This window comes from Mastigoproctus giganteus, chromosome 7 (genome assembly GCF_048544385.1).
Source record: "Mastigoproctus giganteus isolate SK-2022 chromosome 7, ASM4854438v1, whole genome shotgun sequence".
Classification (NCBI taxonomy): Eukaryota; Metazoa; Arthropoda; class Arachnida; order Uropygi; family Thelyphonidae; genus Mastigoproctus; species Mastigoproctus giganteus.
This window is the reverse complement of record NC_143581.1, coordinates 3,326,616-3,348,344: the sequence shown is the minus strand read 5'-3', so window position 1 is coordinate 3,348,344 and position 21,729 is coordinate 3,326,616. Positions and strand designations below refer to the sequence as shown.

General features: G+C 38.9%; 1 protein-coding gene across 1 annotated transcript in view; it reads right to left on the bottom strand.

Annotated features, from left to right (window-relative positions):
* Positions 1 to 21,729, bottom strand: part of LOC150082438 (T-box transcription factor TBX20-like) — a 104,827-nt gene that overhangs the window by 29,612 nt on the left and 53,486 nt on the right. Inside the window, exons 3-4 of the mRNA XM_090378610.1 lie at positions 4,850 to 5,123; positions 2,089 to 2,256 (exon numbers count right to left, since the gene is read on the bottom strand). Coding sequence (XP_090234736.1) covers positions 2,089 to 2,256; positions 4,850 to 5,123 — 442 coding nt within the window. The remainder of the gene's footprint in view (positions 1 to 2,088; positions 2,257 to 4,849; positions 5,124 to 21,729) is intronic.

Below are 21,729 nucleotides of genomic sequence, written 5' to 3'. Positions count from 1 at the left end.
GTAATAAAATTACAGTTAATGTATAAACTAGTAATTTGTCCCTTTTCTCCTTATTAATAAATCAAGATAGTATATGGTTCTGCAATTGCAGGAATCGTTCCTGTAACTGTGATGTTTAATGTAATTAGTAACGGAAAAATATCCCTCTGTCATATCCTGCCATCTCAGAGAATGCACTTCTATTCAACAAAGACTGACTCCTAGAACCCGATGACAATATGCAAAATGACCCAAAATGTTCAAATATTTAAAATTTTGTTTTTCAACTGATTTCGAGCCTTTTCCTCAATGCCCAAAACAGCATTATTTGCTACTCCAAGAACCACACCTTTTGTATTTCTTCGGATAACTTCGGAAAACTTAAGGAGTGAAACGCCCTGGAACAGAATCTCTGTATGGATGGGAATAACAACGTGTGTACTGAATTATCAGCGTATCTGCTGATATGGAAGTTCAATTTCCAGTTGGGCCACTGCATTGTTTCCAATCCGGAGCTCGTGTGACTACAAATGTTTCGCTCCCAACTGACAACGCGTGTTAACAGCGTGACGCGCACCCGACTTCACAGTTGTGAAGGTCATCGGTTTCACCTTCGACGTTCGTTTGACCCTCAGGAAATCATGGACTCATTCGCAGAGTGCCGACACTGCTGGAAGCCTTTCTAACGCGTTTCACACCTTTGGTACCTGGAACAGATAATTAAGTGTGTTAATTGTAGGACGCCACGAATCCATGACGGTGCTACTGAGAAAGATGGGCGAGAGGGGGGGATAAAGCGAACACGAAAACTGTCACCCCCCTCTACAGTGGCTCTCTCTGGGCGGTCTCTTTGATGTTGAATATTCGTAAACATTAAATCAATACCAATAGCCATCTGTCAGGTCTCGAACACGGATGGATAGAGGTCATTCGAATTTTATTTTTTCTTTTATTTCTTTTTTATATTTTATTTTCTTCATCTTCTTTTTACTTTCTAATTTTTAATCCCTGAATTTTTGGAATTGATTCTAATCAGATGCGAAAACTGTTTAAACGATCCTAAATATTTGATCTGACACGAATGATAGTCGAAATTGTGCTTTATAGCTGGTGGATTACTGAAGACGAGGGCCTGCTCAAGGAGTGTACATGCACCCATACATAACGCCACAAATAAGAACTTTCGTGGGTAGCACAGTTGATATAATCACCGTCCTCCCCACAACGGGTGCAAGAGACCTTAATTCGCATCCCGTCAAAAAAAGCGAGGAAATTTTAAGGGGTCTTTTTGCACAACATGGTTGAGTTTAGTCGGTCTCAGGAGAGGGTAGCGTGGTTTTTCTCCCGAAAACTTGGTTGGTATATCAGTAGTTTTAATCCTATTTCGTTAAAGTAACAGGGGAATGCTCCAATTAAATTTTCCGATGGCATACCAATCTCAGATCACAAGGACGTGAAACCCAAAGTGTCGTTATACAGGTATAACTTAGCAAATGGGCATGTAGACAAGATTTTAAAATATGCGATTTGGAGATGGTACATTCGAAGCCTGGTTTCAAATTGGCTCACGTACACTTGTGATGGTAATTTCCTGATTTCTCATATGTATGAAATTTAGTCTCAGAAGTCAAATGTTTTTGATCGACAAGACTTTGAGTTCTTGCAAATGAGCATTGGAAAAATATCTTCTCTTCGAATATTATTCCTAATTGATTACGTGTGGGAACCTTGGGAACATGTGGTCTGAAATGAATTAACAACAAAAACGGGCTCTTTTCTTTTAGAAATAGTAACAAGGCCGATGCCCGACTTTTAAACGTTGACCATCAAGTCAAAGGAAGGTCCTAACTTTAAACTCATCAGGATAGGAAATGAATATCACATATTTTACATACTTTGGTTCTCAGCGTAGTTCAGGATTAGCGTGGTGGTTATGTAGATAATCTGATAGCTGTCAGAAAAAGATTTAAGAAGGCTCTTAGTGGTTTGAAGGAACTTCTTGACACTTGTCTGATTTTGGGATCTACATTTTCCGATAATTTTTAAAATTTTATGCGTAAAATATATATTGCTTTCTAGTGATATCCAGATAGAACCAATTTTACTTACCAACTGGTTTTGGTAGGCTGTTACAGCTGTGAACACTGTCTCAGGGGAAATGTAGGTTCGATACTGTTCCAATTCGAGATCGGTAATGATGGGTTGATTGCTACAATCTGTCCTTAGCTTCACCAAGTGGATCCTTGGCTGGTATTTGTGCATCGAATTCAGGACAATCTGCAAAAACCGAAATTATAGTTAGTAGAAGAAAATAAAAAAATAGTTATGAATTTAAATAGCAATGATAATGGATCCAACGAAGCATTCAATGCACGAGTGATGAAAATCAAGTAAACAGGCTAAAAATGCAGCGATACTGACCTTCAGAGACGAGACCAGTTCGTGGCAGATACCCTTCCAAGACGAAGAAACCTTCGTCGAAAGACTAATACTCTTTCCCATATCTTACGCAGGGTGGGGGACGCACAAAGACTGTCAGAACTAATCACCTGCTCTGAATTGAGAGTTCGTTTAAAATTCGTTTTTCTCCTGAGTAATTGTCTGTTCGTTCGCATTGCGTTGAGGAAGGACGGGCGTCTCTTTACTCCGTGTTAGTGGCCTACCCTAAGTGGCCGTCTGTCTGGATATGAATGTTCCGAGTTCAGAGTACGACATATTTCATTAAATTGGGGATTCAATTTCACACAGCGAGTCCCCCAGCGAGATATACGCGAACATGGAAAACAAAGACTCGCTGTGTCCCGTAGATCAAGTATCCGCTGACTGTGCTTTATTGTGTTTATGGCTTTATCAGAGTTAAACAAGTGTCTACCATTTCGCTAAACAGTGGAGGGGGTTGTCTAGCCGACGCAGTCTTTGTTGTGATACACACATACAACAGGCCGTTGCTACCTGTCAAACATTACCACGTCAGACTTAAAGTATAGTCCTCACACCTCTTTTAAATAGCCATATTTTAGCATAAAACCTAACGCTAGGGGTCACTTGTAAGGTGTAACGTTAAATAAATCTAGACTGACAAACTGACCTAATAAATTACGCACTTAAGTTTCGTGTTAAGGTGTTGATGATGGCTGCGAGATTAGGACCTGCTTTTGTTGTTGGATCCAACGTCGCTGCTTCGTGTTTTTGGAACATTTTCTGGCTTAATTACCATCTGAGTTTCTGTTTGTCCCAGGATTAAATTAATACGAAATTTTCTTTTAAATGTTCTTCATTTATGCAAATGAAAGACAAATCAAGCAGAGATTGTTTTGTGTCATTAATGAAGAACATCCTCGGTTCTATACTCGTTATTTAGCTCTTCAGCGCCATGTTTCTTTTCTTAGATTGCACAAAAATCGTAGTAACTTTTATACATTTACAAGAAGAAAAATGTAATTATTACTTTACAGTAACCTCGCAGTTAAACTCATTTTAAGAATTATTCACGTTGTGTGATACTGTTACTACATACCATAGACCATCTACTGAGGGAGTGAGGATTCAGTTCACTAGGAACATTTTGTTTTATATTATATAACGGTACTATCACGTGTTGAAGCTTGCAGAAGATACCAATGTGGAACGTTGAAGCCGTCTAACCCACATTCAAAATTTAAGGGCCACTAATACATATTTGAGCTAACGGATAATCACATATAACATATTTCCTAAATTACATTAAATTTCTCGTTAGAGAAGTCATCATTAGAATTCGGATCTGGTTTCCAACAGCCTCCAGGAGTACGAAAATTTGGAAACAACTGCCCTCGGGGCGATTTGGGGTTTGAGCTCTGCTACCACTTGAAAGTTTCGCGTGTAGCACAGTGGTCATAATAACCGTCATTCCACACTTTAAAAGAACTGGATTTGAATCCCATCAATGACGCGAAGAACTTTTATGGGTTTCTTTCACACCGTGGCTGAACAGACAAACAGATCAAAGAACGTGCACAATTTACAGACACAGTATCCTGAGGATATATCAGCTTCGGCTTGGTCGTTGTTGATGCTGTAGTGGGGCATTAGCGACTAAGGTCTTATTGCTTCGTGTATATTGTCTGTAAATTGCGTGTGTTCTGAGGTCGATTTTCTGTTTTGCTGGACGAAAAACCTGAGTTTCCGGGAGAAAAAACCATAGTATCCTCGGAGACCGATTACTTTTGCCACGTTGTGAAAAAGGCCCATAAAAATTCCCCACGTCATCGACGGGACTCGAACTCAGATCTTTACCCACGAGGGATTCGGATTGGTGAATTTTACATGAAACTCTTTGTACTACGACTGTGGCTTGCTTTCTGTTCATTGATGATGATCAAAAGAGAAAAAGATGCTGGGATCTGTGACTTTCATCTTTCAAAGTGGGCTGGGGAAGTCGATCCTATGAGAGTTAAAGGGTCCGATAATGTTAACAGAGAAGATGCTGCGAAAATATTCAAGCTTTTGCAGATTGTAATTATTTCGAAATTACGATCAAAGAAAGAAGAACAAAAGTAGAAGGGATAAATGAGGAAGAAAAAGATTAGTTATGTGAGGTATGGAGTTGGACAGTGAATGCATGAGATGTTGACTAGTTGAGGCATGCGTTCGAATTGGTTTGGAGGAGAGTGGTGGAATTACAGGAGACCACTGCCCATGGAAATATATAGAAAAGGCATATGGCAGAACGTGACATCCCTGTGATAGGGAGTGGAGTGGAGTAGAGCGAGTTTGTAAGCGAGTATTTTGAGAGTAGGTTGGGGAACCACCAGAAGCGTAACGGTATTCTATGTTGAGGCAACTTTGTGATTTTTACAGAGTTGTCAGATAATAAGAAACATCTTCTTACCTGGCCTTGTTTATCCATCTCGTTGTTTGTTAGTTTCACCTTTTCAAACGACACCACTTGTTTCTTTAGTTGATCTCCGCTGAAGGGAGAGTCCGGATGGAGGTAGAGACGCGCAGGGGAAGGTGGGTCCGCCTTTCCAGCCACCAGCCACGAAGATCTGTGATAAGCGTAGCGATACCTCTTATTGTCCACTGGGACGATGTCCAGCAGCACGGCATACTTCGTGGAAGGATCGACTCCAGTGAAAGAAACTCGGATTGTAGGAAACATTCGTCTGGAAGGAAGTAAAAAAATTTCAAAATATATGAAATGACACCGAAGGTAGTTACTTGAGAAAGTATTGTAAAATTATAGAAATAATATTCTGGGATGCGAAATACTAGAATGGCTTTGAAAATCTAGTTTTATGGCATTCATTCTTGTACATGTTCAGGCATTGCCCCTTTCTGTACACAGCTAAGAGCAAACTGGGTTTGCTGTTTAGTGCAGCGATCTCATATTATGAAGGCACTTCGCCACGCGTTGCCTTGACATTGCACTTTTCTAAATAAAAGGCACTTCTCCAGTGGAGAAGTGTATTGTTTTTTTATTTACTGTCTGTTAGTACCTAGTATATATTATATTAATACATGAACGCTATGGCATGCATAATTGTCTAATCATTCGAGTCTAGCAATATTGCGAACCTCATCAGATATCCATAGATATATCCTTCGCGACTCGTCCTATTTGGTCATACGGCAATAAACCTAGCGTCAACAAACTTGCAAGTATTAGACTTCACATGATGTCTTCAATTTGGAATCTATACATTGGCAAATCTGTTAAGATGTGAACCGTCCAACCTACGGTGAATTGAATTACAATATTGATCAAATGTGACAACTATTTCAATCAGTGGGAAGACATTCCCTGATCTTATCTGTTTTCACTGTTTCTGTCCATCTATGAAGAGCGTTTAGCAATTTCTCTGCAGAAACTTTTGTCATCCAGCTCTTAAGCAATGGATTCCCAAAGCAGCGTATCATCTCTTCGGACTCTTTTAAGCTTGATCAGCTCAGTACAGAAAATTAAATACTCAGTTGTCATTCCCTGATGAAATAAAACAGATTCAAACTGATCCAGCTACGGGACAGGCAGCATAATGTGGTATTCCGCTGGATTCCAGCCCCTACTCGGAAATTAAAACTCAAGTCAGGCAGAAAAATAACCAATAAATTCAAACGTAGTTGACCGCTGCCTATTCAAGATTGCAGAACCATCATATGAAAAGTCTATTACTCCCAGTAGCAAAATATAATGCAAAGAACGTACCAGCTTACGGAAATTAAGACGGAAACATCCTTCTGGACTTCCGGCACCAGAAAGTACGACAATAAGAAATGGTTCTTGCTAGAGCACGCAACGGACACACTCAGCTAACTCATCTTTATTTTCTCAGAAGCGAAAATCCAACGCAGTATACTCACTGCTATACTGTTCCTGTTATCAGCAGAAAAGACAAGGATAATTTTCTCTCTCAGAAGCTTGCAAAATTCTCTAGTACAAAGGATATCTTGGGAAATGAAGCATTGAACGTCTTGAATGAATTCTTCGCCATTCTAAAGATAAATATGTTCTCCTACTTTTGATTAGCATACTCACCTGGAAGGGACAATATGGCCATTGCAGCCTTGTGCAAAAGCCGTCCACGTCAACAACGTAACGCCCCTCGCAGATAGCACATTGGATATAAGAATCGTCATCCCATACAGGGTGGAAAAGGCTGGGTTCAAATTCCGGAATTTTTATGAGCTGTTCCTGCTTTTGTCGGTCTCAGGCGAGGGCTGCGTGCTGGATTTCTTCTAAACTTGGATGCTTGGGTATGTCAAACGAATGCTAAAATGATCCATAGAGAAGGATTTCTACAAGTCTCAGCTTTTATTTGTATATATAGTCGTGGTTTGCAAAGGAATTTTCCACACAGGCTGACTCTTCTTATTTCTGCTTTTTCTCAATTTCTTTAATATCTCTAGAATAAAATGAACCTGCCCTTTTAGAAGGAGCAACAGCCGTCGATTGCTAGGCGAGATGCGATCGTGCACCCTTTTAGACTGGAGAGCATGTCCGCCTGGAAGGATCTTCACTGTCTTGCATTAATTGGGAGAGAAACATTATTTAGTCAACATAAGGCCATATGTGTCCAAAACGCCATTTCTGCAGCACGCGAGTAGCAATGAAATAGCAATTAATACACCCAACACTATATCAGCGTTCCCCTAAATGACACGATAACTTGTTTCCCAGCAACTTTCGTTTTCTCTCCGCTACACCGAACAACACACAGCCCATCACCTCAACGCTTCCCTGTTGCATAAGCCGCTAAATAAGCCAGCATCTTAAAATTACATCTTCTAATTGCCCGAAAGTGAGAAATTATTCATCCTCTTCACCTCTCTTACTCTTCGCAAGCAGCGTTGCTCGTTAAAGGAGAACCTTTGATAAATGATGTTGCGGGGAAGTGATGCTCAAGAGGCAGGATGCAAACGAAGGATAAAATGACGCGTAATTAACTTTTTCAACAGATAACCAAGATGGATGAAAACACTTAGACCTCACGAGTTACCTAATTATATAAAATGACGGCTTGTGCCATTTATTTCTCTTCTGAGACGGCACCTTGTAAATGCCAGGTCGCTTGTTGGAAGCGAAGACAATTAATTCTTCCTTGATTTATGTTTTTCTTTTGCTCTGATTTCCTTGATTGTGCTTAACTTCGTTTTATACGAAATAGGTGATCTTTTAATTGCTTCTGGCCTCCTGAAGTTACTCAGCGAAATTCCAGCACTGAAAATGTGAAAATTTAGATTACTGGGACTAAAATATCGTTAATGTAATTAAAAATGCCAGGCTGTAATGAAGACACGAAGCTTGGCTCTCTAAAATAAGCACGCGTATTCAAAATCAGAGAACTATGACTTCCAAACTAACAATTTTCGAAGGATAAGCTAGTCCAGAGGCGTAACTTGCACGGTGGAACATGTAGTGGAAAATTTACAAATAGTTTTCCACTTACGATCTCATAACTTTAAAATTAAACAGTAGTTAAGTTTTACAGGAATAGTACAAACAAGATTGCTGGTTGGTTGGTTGGTTGTTTTGGGCATTTTCTGGCGAATCGGCTTCTATGGCTATAGTACGCCAACAAGATTGCAATGTTAAATCAAGAAATATCCAAGATGAATATTTTTAATGCAATAAAATCAGCATTAAATAACATTAATGAGGTTTGCAATCCTGAATTAAAAAATATAAATAATAAAAATTCGGTTTTCCCAACTAATACGTTGGGAAATTGTAGTCAGTGAGAATGGTCTAAAGATAAGTAGCCAAAAAAGCAAAGAGATGGTAATGGACAGAGTGGGAGAAGCGAGTGTAAAAGGGATAAAATGTTGGAAGTGGTGAACAATTTTAAGCATCTAGGGAGTGTATTAACAAAGGATGATAGTCTAGATATGGAAATGATAAGGAGAATAGCAGCTAGAATAGCACCATCAGAGTTTCTTTTGCAGAATCCAAGCAATGGAAATGAAGGTGTTAAGGACTGTGCTAGCTAAAACTAGAAGAGTCAAAATTAGAAATATTGACATTACAATGAACTTGGGGAATAGAAAGTTTGAGGGAGAAGATGACTGCATCACGTTTGAGATGTTTGGACACATGAAGAGAATGAACTCGAATAGAATACCAAGAAGAATGCTTGGGATGAAAATGGACAAAAAGGGGCCGAGAGGAAGACCCCGGAAAAGATGGCGAGATTAGATTAGGGAAGATGTGGAAACGAAGGGAATTGAGTGGGAGAGGGGGACAGAAGATAAGAAAAAGATGGAAGGCTTTGATTCACCTGACCCAGCCTGAGGTTGGAATAGCGAGGAAGTACAGATTAATTCGTTTTTAAGTGTCTCGATAGACGAAAGCTGTTGTTATTTTTAAGATGGCGCTGTTGGTTTTATCGTCTGCAGTGCAATTAATGGAGGTTATGAACGTTTTTTTTTTCTCTTCTTCATTAAGTTAAAACGAGAAATAATGCAATATATAAATTGTTAAATGAAAAATGCGTAGTATATTTATTACCATTAAAAAGAATTCTATTTCTGCATCAACGTAGTGAGTTGTGGTTAAATTATGTACCGGCAATTTACAAATACCAGTATACTGCACAAAATGGCCTAGGTCGCTGATATGCCCAAAAACACAACAACAACAAAAATAATAAAGTAAAATAAAATAATAAATAAAATAAAATAAATAAATAAAAAATAATAATGAAATACATAAACGTATATAACTTAGATATAAGACGTTGCTTTCGATTATAATTTAAAGTAGGAGTTTCATAATTGAAAAGAAAAAATAATAATAAACCTACATAAAAACGAACGAAAGATTAAGAATAATTAAGGACACTCGCTAATACATGCGTTCAAAAAATCCTGTTTAATTTTATTACGGAAAAGGAAAATACAAAAATTCCACTACTATTATTTATACAGGCAAGTTGTTTACAGAACACGAGTACACCAGTTATTATTTATTTATTTATATTATTATTATTATTGAACACTAGGTAGCGCACCATCACCAGCCCCTGGACACGACAGTCTGGATGCTTGGCATCATGAGGCCACACTCTCACTCCTCTATTGCTACAATAAAGTGTAAATCGAGACTCAATAGACCATATGATCTTTTTCCCACTGTTCCACGTCCAGTCTTGCAGTTGGCCACACCACTCCAGTGGAATCTTTCCCATATACTAAACCCCATATTCTTACTCCTGTCATATTTCTGTTGAAAATGGGCCTTCCTTGGCTTAAAGTGAATTTTTCAGCCATTTGCTGCATAATAGACCTGCTTTAAATTCCTCCTAGTCATTCTTGGAGTAACGACTTTCTGCCACATTCTTCCTTTTAGAACTGCATCCTCCTGTCGTCTTTGTGTACTTTTGAGATGATTACTTTCGATCCACCACTGATGGCCTTTGTTTTTCTTTTATAATCTGTAACGTATCTAACTCCCTAATTAGGTTGGGAAAATATAATTCCAGTTTAATTGAGTGACTGCTCTATCATTTACTAATCTACACACAGTCAAGTCTGCATATGATAGGCTGAACATCCCAGCTCTTATCTACATCTTGAAACAATACTTTCCAATTATGATAAATTTTCTGAAGCTGTTAAAAGCAATCATGTAGACACTACAGCCTGAATCTTCACTAGCACACCTTTCTGTTTAAAGGGCGACCCCAAACTATCGACTTTGCCACTGCCCTGGAAACTTTTCTGCCACGATACCAAATTTTCTGTCACGTGCAGATGAGATTTGAAATATTTTATTGTTTCAGATGACCCGAACAGGTACCTGTGATAAATGAGAATTGCTAATCCTAGAAAACTATCTGTAAAACATTGGGTTGGAGTTAAACCAGCGAAAATCAGCACGGATGCATTTCACATACAAGAGGATTAAAAATGAAATCAAGATGTTTAACGAATCATTAGTGCAAAAAATGTGGTCCTCAGATTCCCTCATCTTCATATAAATAAATTCCTCGAATTGAATCGCGGGGAATTTCCTCACCACCTCTACCATATACGATCATAGGCGTCACCCCTTGGAGTAATGGCAGACAGAAACTAGCGCACTCTCGCCCAACTCGCTGTATGAACACGTGAAATTTAGACCATTATCTCCAGTCCCAGGATAGTAGGGTGAACCATTGGTGACCCGCATCTCCCACTGCGAAATAACCTAAACAACTTCGCTAACTCCTAAACACGCTCCCCTCTTCAACGCATTTTAATTGATGCAATAAATACTGCGGGGAAAAGGCATACATCCTGATAGAAACGCATGCCTCGATACAATTTCGAAATTGTTATATCTAGTGTGCGTGTGCGTGTGCGTGGTGATGGTGCGCTACATGGTGTTCATTAGGTGCAGGCAGTGAGCAGTTGTTAACAACCAGCCAAGTATACAGAGGCTGGTCGTCTCCTTTTCGTCACTGTTCAAATAATTGTTTATAACGAGTCCTTTAGTATTCCCGTATATCAGTAATTCCATTTATTCCAATATTTACTTTCGCCTGAGACCGACTAACTCAGCCACGTTGTGAAAAAGGCCCATAAAAATCCATCACATCATCGACGGGACTCGAACTCGGGTCTTTTTCACCTGTGGGGGGAGGACGGCAATTCTACCAACTGCGCTACCCCACGAGGGCAATTCGAAATAAAGGCTACGACTGTACAGCAAACCCCTGGCAGTGATACGAACAGATTTTGTATGATATCTGTGTACGTATATTGTACAGTAAGGATCCAGCCTTCAAGATCAAGGCTCAATGAATTGCGATTAATTCTAGTTGATCTCGTATACCCGGTTCCTCACCAAGATCTTTCGAATGGTACACCTCCAAGAACGGTTCGATTATAAACACTGAGTGACCACTGTATTAGACGCACTTGCCCTTTTCATGACACGGAGCACTCCTTCAGTAACAGCATCGCATGTTTCCATCATGCTATATGAAGCAGGGGAGTTGATATGTAGCGATATCGTTTGTGTGCGAGAATTCGCCAGAAGAAAGATTTAAATGACGCTGAATGTGGCATGGTAGTCGGTGTTAGACATGCCCTGAGTATCTCGGCAATTGTAACTCTGTTGGGGTTTTTACATGCGGTTGTGTCTTGTGTTTATCAGATTACTTCCCTAACTAAATGAGATCAAAATTCGGACGCATTACCTACGCACCATTTTTATGGTGGAAAGACTTTTTGCACTCACCAAAGATCAAACGGCAAGTACTCGCTAAGGCTTGGGCTTGCGTTCAACTTTGCGACAAATACTGTTGTCCGTGGGTCTGCCTAAGTTGTTAATATATTTTTAAATTGTACCGCATTACCAGAATAGGTAAATCCCATGTGTACATTTAAAAATCTATGACACCACCAGGACAGCTGTTTCAAAGTTTACTGTCTTCTCACGAGCTGGAAGGTCGTGTGTATTAGCGTACTTGAACAGCCAAGGTGCGTATGAAACAACTTCCATTTAAAAATAGCGACTGTTTTTAAATTGAATTCCTTACCCAATTCCTTAGAATTGGGCGTTGAAATCTGCTGCGTGGAAATACCTCCCCAATCTTATAGTATCGAACTAAATAACAACCAGCCAACAACGATTTTGTGGTTGGAAACAGCGTGTCGATGAGAGAAGCTAAGACTTGTGAAAAGTAACAGAAAGGACTGACATTTGTCATTCTTTCTGTTACTTTAAGTTGTCATCTGATTGACAGTAACAGAAACTTACTGTCAGTCAGATGACGGCCCATCACAGCAGTGGTTTCTAAAGAGGCATTTCAGAAACCATAACTGGTCTTACCCTGTCACGAATGCAGTATCGCAGCTAATCTGGTTACACTCCAAAATTGAGACGGTACGGTTAGATTGGGGTCAACAACACCAATACTGAATACCAGGTAATGGAGATTGTAAAAACGTTGTAGTCTGATGAATCCGGAATCAGCGAATGGTTTCTTCCAACAATAAAATGAACCAACAATAAAATGAACTGGTTCGAGGACCATGAGGGTGAATTTTGCCTACTCTGCACTCACCAGATTTCAATCCAATTGCGCACCTGTGGGATGAGATGGAACGAATCCTTGGGAGCAGTATTCCGTATTCATCCAGTTTGCAACAACTGTTGGTGCAATTAAGTCAGCAGGGATCAGCATCCTTGTGGCATGCTTTCGACACTTCGAAGAATCCTGGTTTGATGGCTAAAGGGGCACTTATTCACCTTGTTTACCTTGTTTAATTGGTTTCAAAACGGGATTGGAATCACATTTTCGAACCATAATATATATTCACTCTGTTCCCTGTATTAGGAACACAAAGATGGCCTAATTAGTCTTTTTACTAACACAGTCTGGCGTAGCAGAATGGTTAACGTGTGAGTACAGACGCTTCAGTTGACCGTGGTTCGAGCCCACGTCATTACAGAATAGTAATGTTTTTATATTCCCCATCTTGCGAACTCCTCCAATGGTCGTTTCTGAGTTGAAATAGAAAACGTTAATTCTTTTCCAAAGGACGGAACTATTGGCCATCGAAACAGTTTCAGAAAATGCAGGACTGAGAGAGAATGGAGGGAATTTGTAAGCGACGGCTAATTAATTAACTTGTTTTCTTATGGATTAGGTCTGAGAATTTAGGAAAACTCTGGGGCCAGAGGAAGGCTGAATTTGCACATGAAACAACTTTCCTAACTAGTTTCATGTCCAACTTGTTTACAACTGTTGCAAGCTAAATTTAGTGTAGACAGAAAATAAAACTGGAGATTTGGATACAAGCCAAATGCGACGTGCTACATTCTTATCTTGATCAGCTTTAGCACTTTTATTGGAAAATAAAGGTTTAGACTAAGGACGGAAGTTTAGGGCGGAATGAGGAAAAAGGGATTTTGCAAATAATGCGACCAGGAGTTAAAACAGCCATGGAGAAAAGCAATAGAAATCACGCATTTCGCATTTCTGTAATGTTAAATGACACGATGTTGACCACGTCCATGGTACAGAGGCTCTATTAGAGAAGGGACCATCATGAAGATACGCAAAGGGCAGCCAACATTATACTGTACATTGAGCAGTTGGTGAGGAAAAGTCAAGATTAGTTAAGATTCTGTGGTTAGGATTTTCTGATATTCGAGTAAATGAACAAACTGTATGAAATCATTAGTAATATCTGTCAAGATATTACTAATGATTTCATAGATATCTTTCCTCATTCTGTCAAGTTCAACAAATGGACTTGACAGAATGGGGGAAAGAGAATTTAAACCAGAAGAGATAAAAAAGAAGAGGATACTCCAAATTAGGAAGTAAAACAAGGAATATCATCACAAGTAGTTCATTTAATTGATTGGAGATCATAGAACGAATAAGTAGGGCAATTGAGATGACTGATGGTTACGGCAACCGATATTTGGGATTCTGTCAGAAAAAAAAAAAAAATAATAAGTGAAGCCTGGCGGATTGTAGACAGAAATGGGCATCGTTGAGATTGGAACTGAGACCAATATTGTGAAACGAAACTTGGCGATTAATTAAGTTTATTTAATAATAATAATAATTAGGAAGTTTTTTGGAAGGTATTCTTTTCGTTTAAGATAAATTTCTTTTCAGTAGTTGAAAAGCATAAAAAAACTTGTAAGAAAAGGTCAGATGTAGTTGAAAATAAGCAGAAATTCGTTTGAATATTTTTAACCAATATTCATAAATTTAAGTTCTATGCAAAAGCATCAAGTAGCTATGGAAAGTCATTGTATATCGGGCATAGAGGGTCTCTTGCGGGTTATATATATATTATGGATATATCTCAGTGGGGTTCAGGTCTTCACGATAACCACCTGACAACCGACGAGGCCCAACAAAGATCGAAACGGGTGTGGGTAGTCTACTTTGAATAAAAAGCAACATATTAAAGATTCTATTCTATTCTATTCTATATTTCTCCATTGGAGCATTGTTTTTTTATTTAGAGTAGTGCAATATTAAGCCAACTCTTGGCGAAGTGCCTCCACAAAATATGATCGATGCACAAAGTTGCAAACCTAGTTTGCTAATAGCTGTGCACAGAAAGAGGCCATGCCGAACGCTTACCATTATTCATGAATAACCAAACTGGTACTTCACTGATGAGACCTTAATATTTATTAACGTAATTAATATATTTTTTATTAATTCAATTATTTTATCATTAACGTTCACGACTAATCTTCATTTGCAATGTTCAATGAAGAAGGAAAGTTGAATTAAACTGGAAAAATGCAGAGATGGGGGTGGGTGGCATTCAGCCCACAGAATAAAAAATGAAACGAAATTAGAATTATCTGACATTCCTTCGTGTGTTGACTTTGCGATGTCCAAATAAGTGAGCCATTTTTCAGTTCTAGAGAAGGAGAAGGAGCCCTAAAAATTGTTGAACACTTTCGCCAGATCGGTAACTGTTGGTTGGCACGAATACGCATCTTCCTCCGTGTCCTGAAAGGGCAGATAACGGGGAAGCGTAGGGGAGATTTGTGGCAAAATAATTTCCTCTTTTGTCGTGTCCGTGCGAAAAGGGCGACCAGAACGAACCCGATATTCGCGAAGATGGCTTCTCCGCTCTTAAAACAATAATAGTTCTCGGTGTACTTTGCGAAAAGTACTTTGTGGGTGGAAGGCAAATTACCTGCCTATCTACTCCTCCCTTCAAAACGCACCACTTTTACCTGGCAGCTGTTTAGTATCATCTGTGTGATTGGTGTTTTTCGCAATCACGTGCAAAAATCAATTACCCTAAGGACCGGCATTTCTCTTGAAGCCGGACCGGTTTCTCCCGCGTTTCCATGGATGCAAACAACGTCGTAGGCGCACGTGGGGGGGTTATAATGTTGGCGGGCCGTTTTTCGAGGTGTTTACCATAAAGCAGTCTTAATCCCGAAACCTCAGTCAAAGCCGTGAGTTTAAAAAATGGACCGCACCGGCGCAACATCGCCCCAACTCTTTTCACTTAGATGCGGGGCTGCACACTTTCAGCCGCACAACCGCTAACATCGGCTCCGTAATTAAAGCGACGGAAAACAAATGGGCAGGCGGGCAAAGAATGATGTGAATGATGGAAATATGCAGTACGCAGGGCGAATTTGCATCGCAGGCTTATGTCTGCTTACTTAATGTTTCCTGTTCCTGACACCCAGCATCGCTAACTGCATTAGAGGCGATCAGCAAGTATCTTGTGGGCTGCGTGCAGATTTCCCTCTCCCTGCTCCGGATTCTGTGAAATGATGAGGATGCACAGCTGGTTTCCATGGTGAGAAATTATGATACCACTTCAGGCACAGGCGCGCTATTTGATATCACCCAATCTGCACGCCACGAGCAAAAGAAACATGCAAACCACCCAGCTGTATGCGGATAGATCGGAGCGCCGATAAGCGCCCAACAAATTCATAAAGTGGTGTCTGGCCTTTGTTAAAGAAAAGCGATCGTAGAAAGGGATAGATGGCCGTAATTCTGCCACCCCAATGTAGCTGTTGTTTGAAAGGAGGAGGAAAGAAGGAAGCCGCACCGAAAGAAAAAGCTCGCTGCCGTTGCAGAAGTGAGTTGGGGGAAGAGAACGGAGGGGGGAGGGGAACACAGCTAAGAGGACGATGAAAAAAGGGGGCTTGTGATCCTTGATCTTTCTCTTGACACTCCATAATTAAGCACATTAACACGTTGCCTCTCTCTCGGCAGGGGGCAAGATTAACGCTATCTCCTGGCGTGGTTAAGTGTTCAACGATCAACGCTACAGATTTATAGCGAGAAAGGAAAACTATTATCACTCATAACTGCTCACAATTAGGAGAAAAGAGATATATCTTGCGCAGGAGACAAGAACGAAGCAAACAGAGAATGAAAATAAACACCAATGGGAAAGGTAATCTCCACGGTTTTCTAAAAATATTGCCTCCACGCAACCAGACTCCAGAGTGGGTTTTCTTTGATGATTTACAAAGCCATTACCGCCCACGGAGACGGGTGCAAAACCATTCGGAATCCCCCTCACAGCGAGACCGTTTCTTTGTTTTAAAATATGGCAAAAAAGTCGCCGTGTGTTTGTTACTGTCCATCTTATCCGGAGAAGAGAGTTTCTGAAGCGTGCTGGCATGCGAAGAAAGCCGCAAGAATCCCTTCCACGAGTCATAAATGGAGAGGTTTACAAAATTGAAGGGCAAATGAAAAACTCCAGTCGACACGATTGCAATTTTTCATTTCTGCAAATTAAAAAAACCGAGAACGAATTCTGCACCTCTTGTTCTGCTTATAAAGACTTCTGTTTCTCCGACTGGAACACAATCTTTCCTAAAGTGACACAGCCACTGCTCTATCAAAAAAGATTTTCATAGAAGCAACTCAATAAAGATAATTCTAAATTAAAAAATTCCCCGTCCTTCCGCAGCAATTTCTTAAAATAGTATCACTGTGATTGGTAGGACCAGTTGCTTAAATAAATTTAGAATTCAATTTCGTAGACAAAAGTCCTGGTGATTGGATCGATATGCGTTGAGAAGCAGAGAATCAAGAAGTATTCGGTGGATTCGACTTTTAAGGTTGTCAGCAAATCACAGCTTTCGAAATCGTGGTGTGGACTCAGCGATAACATTTTGCCATACTGTGGAGGCATTTCGCCATGAAGTTCCTTCAAATATGAGATCGATGCACCAAGTAGCAAACTCAGTTTGTTTCAAAGATACGTACAGAAAGAGGTAATTATTAGTATTAATCAGTCCTTTAGTAATTTACTTTTGTGAATGCTTTTGAATCACTATATATATAAAATCTTTGATATAGATTACGAGGACCTAATAGGGCACTTTGACGAACGCTATTTTCTCTACCATAGCGTTTTAAGAATGCTTTTTTTGGAAGAAATGAGCAATCCAGTTTCAAGACGCATAGTTCAACTGAAGTTATACGAGGTGGAGACGGTCAAAAGCGTGCAGAGCAGATGAGGAAATAGGACGTGAGAAATAGGACGAAGTGGTTTGCATGCCTATGCCCAAATTTATGAAATGAGAACCATATGTGAAAATAAGAACTATTTGGGGTTAGTTGAGCTTTGAACCGAATGCTAATATTCGCAAAAATGGAAAAAGGTTGGGATTTAACAAATGAAAGAAAGTTTTCTTTTTCTTTTTTAAGGATTTAGATATAAGGATTTTGGAGAGATATTTAATTCAAACTGTTTCCTCAAACATAAAAGGGAAATGATTGGATTAAAAGGTGAAAGTTAGAACGAATAACTTTGATTCTTACAATTTCACAATATGCGGTCTTGATCCGGGTCGCCTTTAGAATTTTCGGGCCACATAAAGATGAAAAAGCTGAGTTAGATATTACGATTAACAAAAACAGGGATTGAGTACCTGCTTTCAATATGTTATTACACTCAGGATAATTCAAAATCTCAGAGCGAATTCTTGGTTTCTTTCGCAGGTCAAAATGGTCCTTAAAAATGATCCTTGAAAAGCGGAAAAGAACCGGACACCCAATTGATCGAGCCCAGGACAAACGTGAAGGGTGAGGTTCATCCAAACGAAAAGACGAACGAACTTTGAGATTACAGGGGCAAATACTAGAAAAGAAAAGAGAAGGTTAAAAAACAAAAAATATCGGAGCAGATTTTTAAAGAGTGAATACCTTAAAACTGAAGCCACATTTTAGAATTTCTCTAAATAATATCCCAGATCACGCGAAGAAAACATCCGCCGATGTAGGATATAATTAAGAATATTAAAAGAAGATGTTATTCCGAAATCATGGGAAAAAAAAGCTTTTATATTAAACCAACTCCAAAAAATCAACAGCCCCTAAATCCACTAACGACTTCTCTCTTCAAAAAAAATTATTAGAACGAAAGAGCAACCATTAAATACAAGAACCGATAGCTGGACTTCATTTTTTTGATGTTGCATCAGCACATGATAACATTTTAATCCGGCATTGACAAGAATGATGAAAAATAATTTTACCATAACTTAACTGTTCCAGCCAACATCCTCCAGAAAGAACAAGTTACCGTAATCAACAGAAAACTATCGTTGTAGAAGGAGGGACAAGACTTAAGGAAAGTTGATTGTTTTTGCTCTGCTTTTCTTTTCTTCTTTAAATTTGGAGTTTAGTGTGCATTTAAGCTGCTGTGTGAATTCTGTAGGTCTTTTCGTGGCAATACCTGTTGGAATCAATCTTGAAGTGTAAAAAGTTCAGTATTTTAGTAGGGAATATCAGGGCCTTAATCCCTTTGTGTTATGAACAACAGTACGTAAGCTATGGATTTATGCTATGTCTACCTTCAGGACGTGATTTGACCACAAGGTTCTCAATTTGGAGGCATCTAGACTGCCTGTCAGAAGTTGAGCAAGGATAGAGTCCTGAATCCAAGAAGCTACGTTCAACACTGGTTCTTGAGATGGCTAAATAGGGTACCATCTCAAAGTGTTGCTATATTCAGTGGCCACTTTATTAGGTAAACCTGAGTAAGAGCAAATAGGTTCTCCCTTCAGCCCTTGAAACAGCCTCGATTCCTAGTGGCATGGGGTTTTCATAGATCTTTCAGTACAAATAGAATTTAACACAGAAAGTACAAAGTATAAATTTAATTTACAAAAAAGTATATCTGTTATTACTTAGTCTATTATATTTTATTTTTAATGCGGTTCTTGTGCTTTATCAAATTTCGTGACCCACCCAAATTTTTATCGTACCCACATATTGAGAAACGCTTGAGTCGATCTCAAGAACTCGTCTAGAACGATGTATTCAACCAGAAATTAACCTATAAAGAGTTTAATCCTTCAAATTTATTTATTTATTTATATACAGACGTCTCATTAATGCAATATTTTTTAAAAATTATTTTATTTTATTTATATCTTTTAATGAATAAAGTGCAAATTTATGCAATTTATCCCCAAATAAATAAATTCATTAATTAATTTTATTTTATTGAAATAAAATAATTATTCTTTTTTTCCCGGTTGGGCTGCAAACCAGGTTTCCACAGCTGCTTTTAGTTCTTCATCAACTTTAAAATGAGATCCACAAAGAGCAGACTTGAGGTTTACGAATAAATAACAGTCACTTTAAGCCAGATTTGTGCTCTGTGCGAGATGGTTTAATTTTTCAAATCCACATTCATGAATTTTAACCCCCTCTACAGTCCTGGCTTTGTGCACGAGTGTCATGGAGAAGCAAAATCCGATGATCAGACTTTCCAAGTCGTTTTTCATGAACTCTGGCTTTTAACTGTGGAATAAGACATAATGTTCTTCTGTTATTGTGGTTTTGGTTAAAAAATAATCATTTAACCACAATATTTTGTGCCCAGAAAATTTAAGGAGTTGGAAAGGAGTTTAAGGAAAGGAGTTGGGCACAATATTTTGTGCCCAACTCCTTTCCAGCTGATGGTTGTTCGGTTCGCAATTTTTCGGGGTTGGAAGTGCATGCCTTCTAATTTTGATTCAGGATCATAAAAAAGTAGCCGAGTTTCATCACCAGTCAAACGGGATGAAAATCTATCTGTATTAGCAAGAATTAATTTTAAATTCTCTTTTGATAAATCCACCATCTGATGTTTTGTCACGAATGGAATGACTTCTTCGAACCCATCTCGCACAGACTAGGAAATTCCCTTGTTAAAATGCTTCCATTGGAAAGGTTAAGTACTTTTTCAGTTCAGACATTTTAATTCTTCTGTTTTTTAAAATTTCTTCTTCAACGATTGCAGTTATTTCAGATGGTCGACCAGACCTTCGATCATCCTCAACTAGCTCCATCCTATTTTGATTTCTGTCGACCATCTTTCGACAATAGCATAACTAGATGATACTTTCTTAAACACTTTGGTCATTTTTTCATGGAATTTTTTTTTAGCATTTCTGCCTCTTTGGTGAAAAATGTGATTATTGAATGAGCCCAATTTGCTAGATATTCATTCTTCTTACCAACATAACAAAACCGCCTTCTACAACCAACATATAAAATTTAATTTTAGAAACTGCATAAGACACAATCAAAATAATCTATTATGTAATTTATTAATTATAGGATACCAAAATAACCTATTGTATAATTACAAATAAAGGGAAGCCAGAAGTAACATGTTGGAGGGATTAAAAGTATTCAGATCAAAAAAGATTTAGGATTTAGGCTATAGTCAAACGTCTCTGTAGCCTAACTAAGATTGGCGAGGAAAAAAGAAGTACTCTTACCAAGAAAGGCTTCAGTTTTGCAAATTGCAACGTCTGGAGAACACGCACCTGTTAGCTGATCTGATTGAGGTGTTTAAGTTTTGAATGGATTGAGCAAGCTCAATGCTGATGGATTTCTACCTCTTGCTCACATTACACGTACATGAAGGGGACATATTCAAATTGAGGATGGACAAACTTCCATCTGTTGTTGTGTAAGTCGGTAGCCTGAATAAATTCAAGGAAGAACTAGACAAACTATTGGAGGGAACGAATAGGCGAAATGCTAATGACAATATCCCAAATTCAAAATCTAGATTTTTGACAGTAACAGAAGGCTGGATCTAAGTTTATCTTCGAGCAGCGTGTTGTAAATAGTTCGAATAAGCTTCCCCCAACCAAACTATCCCAGAATGGTTGAGACGGCAAGTTTGATACAATTCATGGCAGAATTGGATGATCGCTTCAATCCAAAGAGGTGCAGAAGTATAAGAAATACATGTTGCCAGCGATTAGGTAATTTCTGGGAGGAGTACAATTTACTGAAGCAATGTTCCTTTTTTGAAGGCGTATTGAGATGCAGCAGGCATAAGATGAATTCACGTGTCTAAATAAGGGTTTAGAAATTATAGGAGTAAGAAGATTGACGATGGGGAGCTAGATACGTGAACTTTTATGCGGTGTAGCTTCAAAATTGTTTCAGGAGTTCTCATTTCAGTGTCTAAGTGATATGTTTGAAGTGAACATTTTAATTTCATTTGGAATGGAATAAAAATAACGTACAATTTGAAGAGCGAATTAGTAGCAGAATACCCAGAGCTCAATCCATGACAATCTTGAGCATAATTTTTTATGGATCGCATTTTAGCAGCAGTTAACAAACCTACCACGACCTCCGTAGCCGAGTGGTCAGGGGGAGGCGCTCTTTGAATAGACCGGAGTTCAAGCTCCTGACTGCTAAATATGGTGGAATTGCCAACATGAATCGTTGAGGAGGCGTCCATGATTGATAACGGCTGCAGTTTACCTTTACCTCACCGCAATGAATGCACTTGTTTATCTGT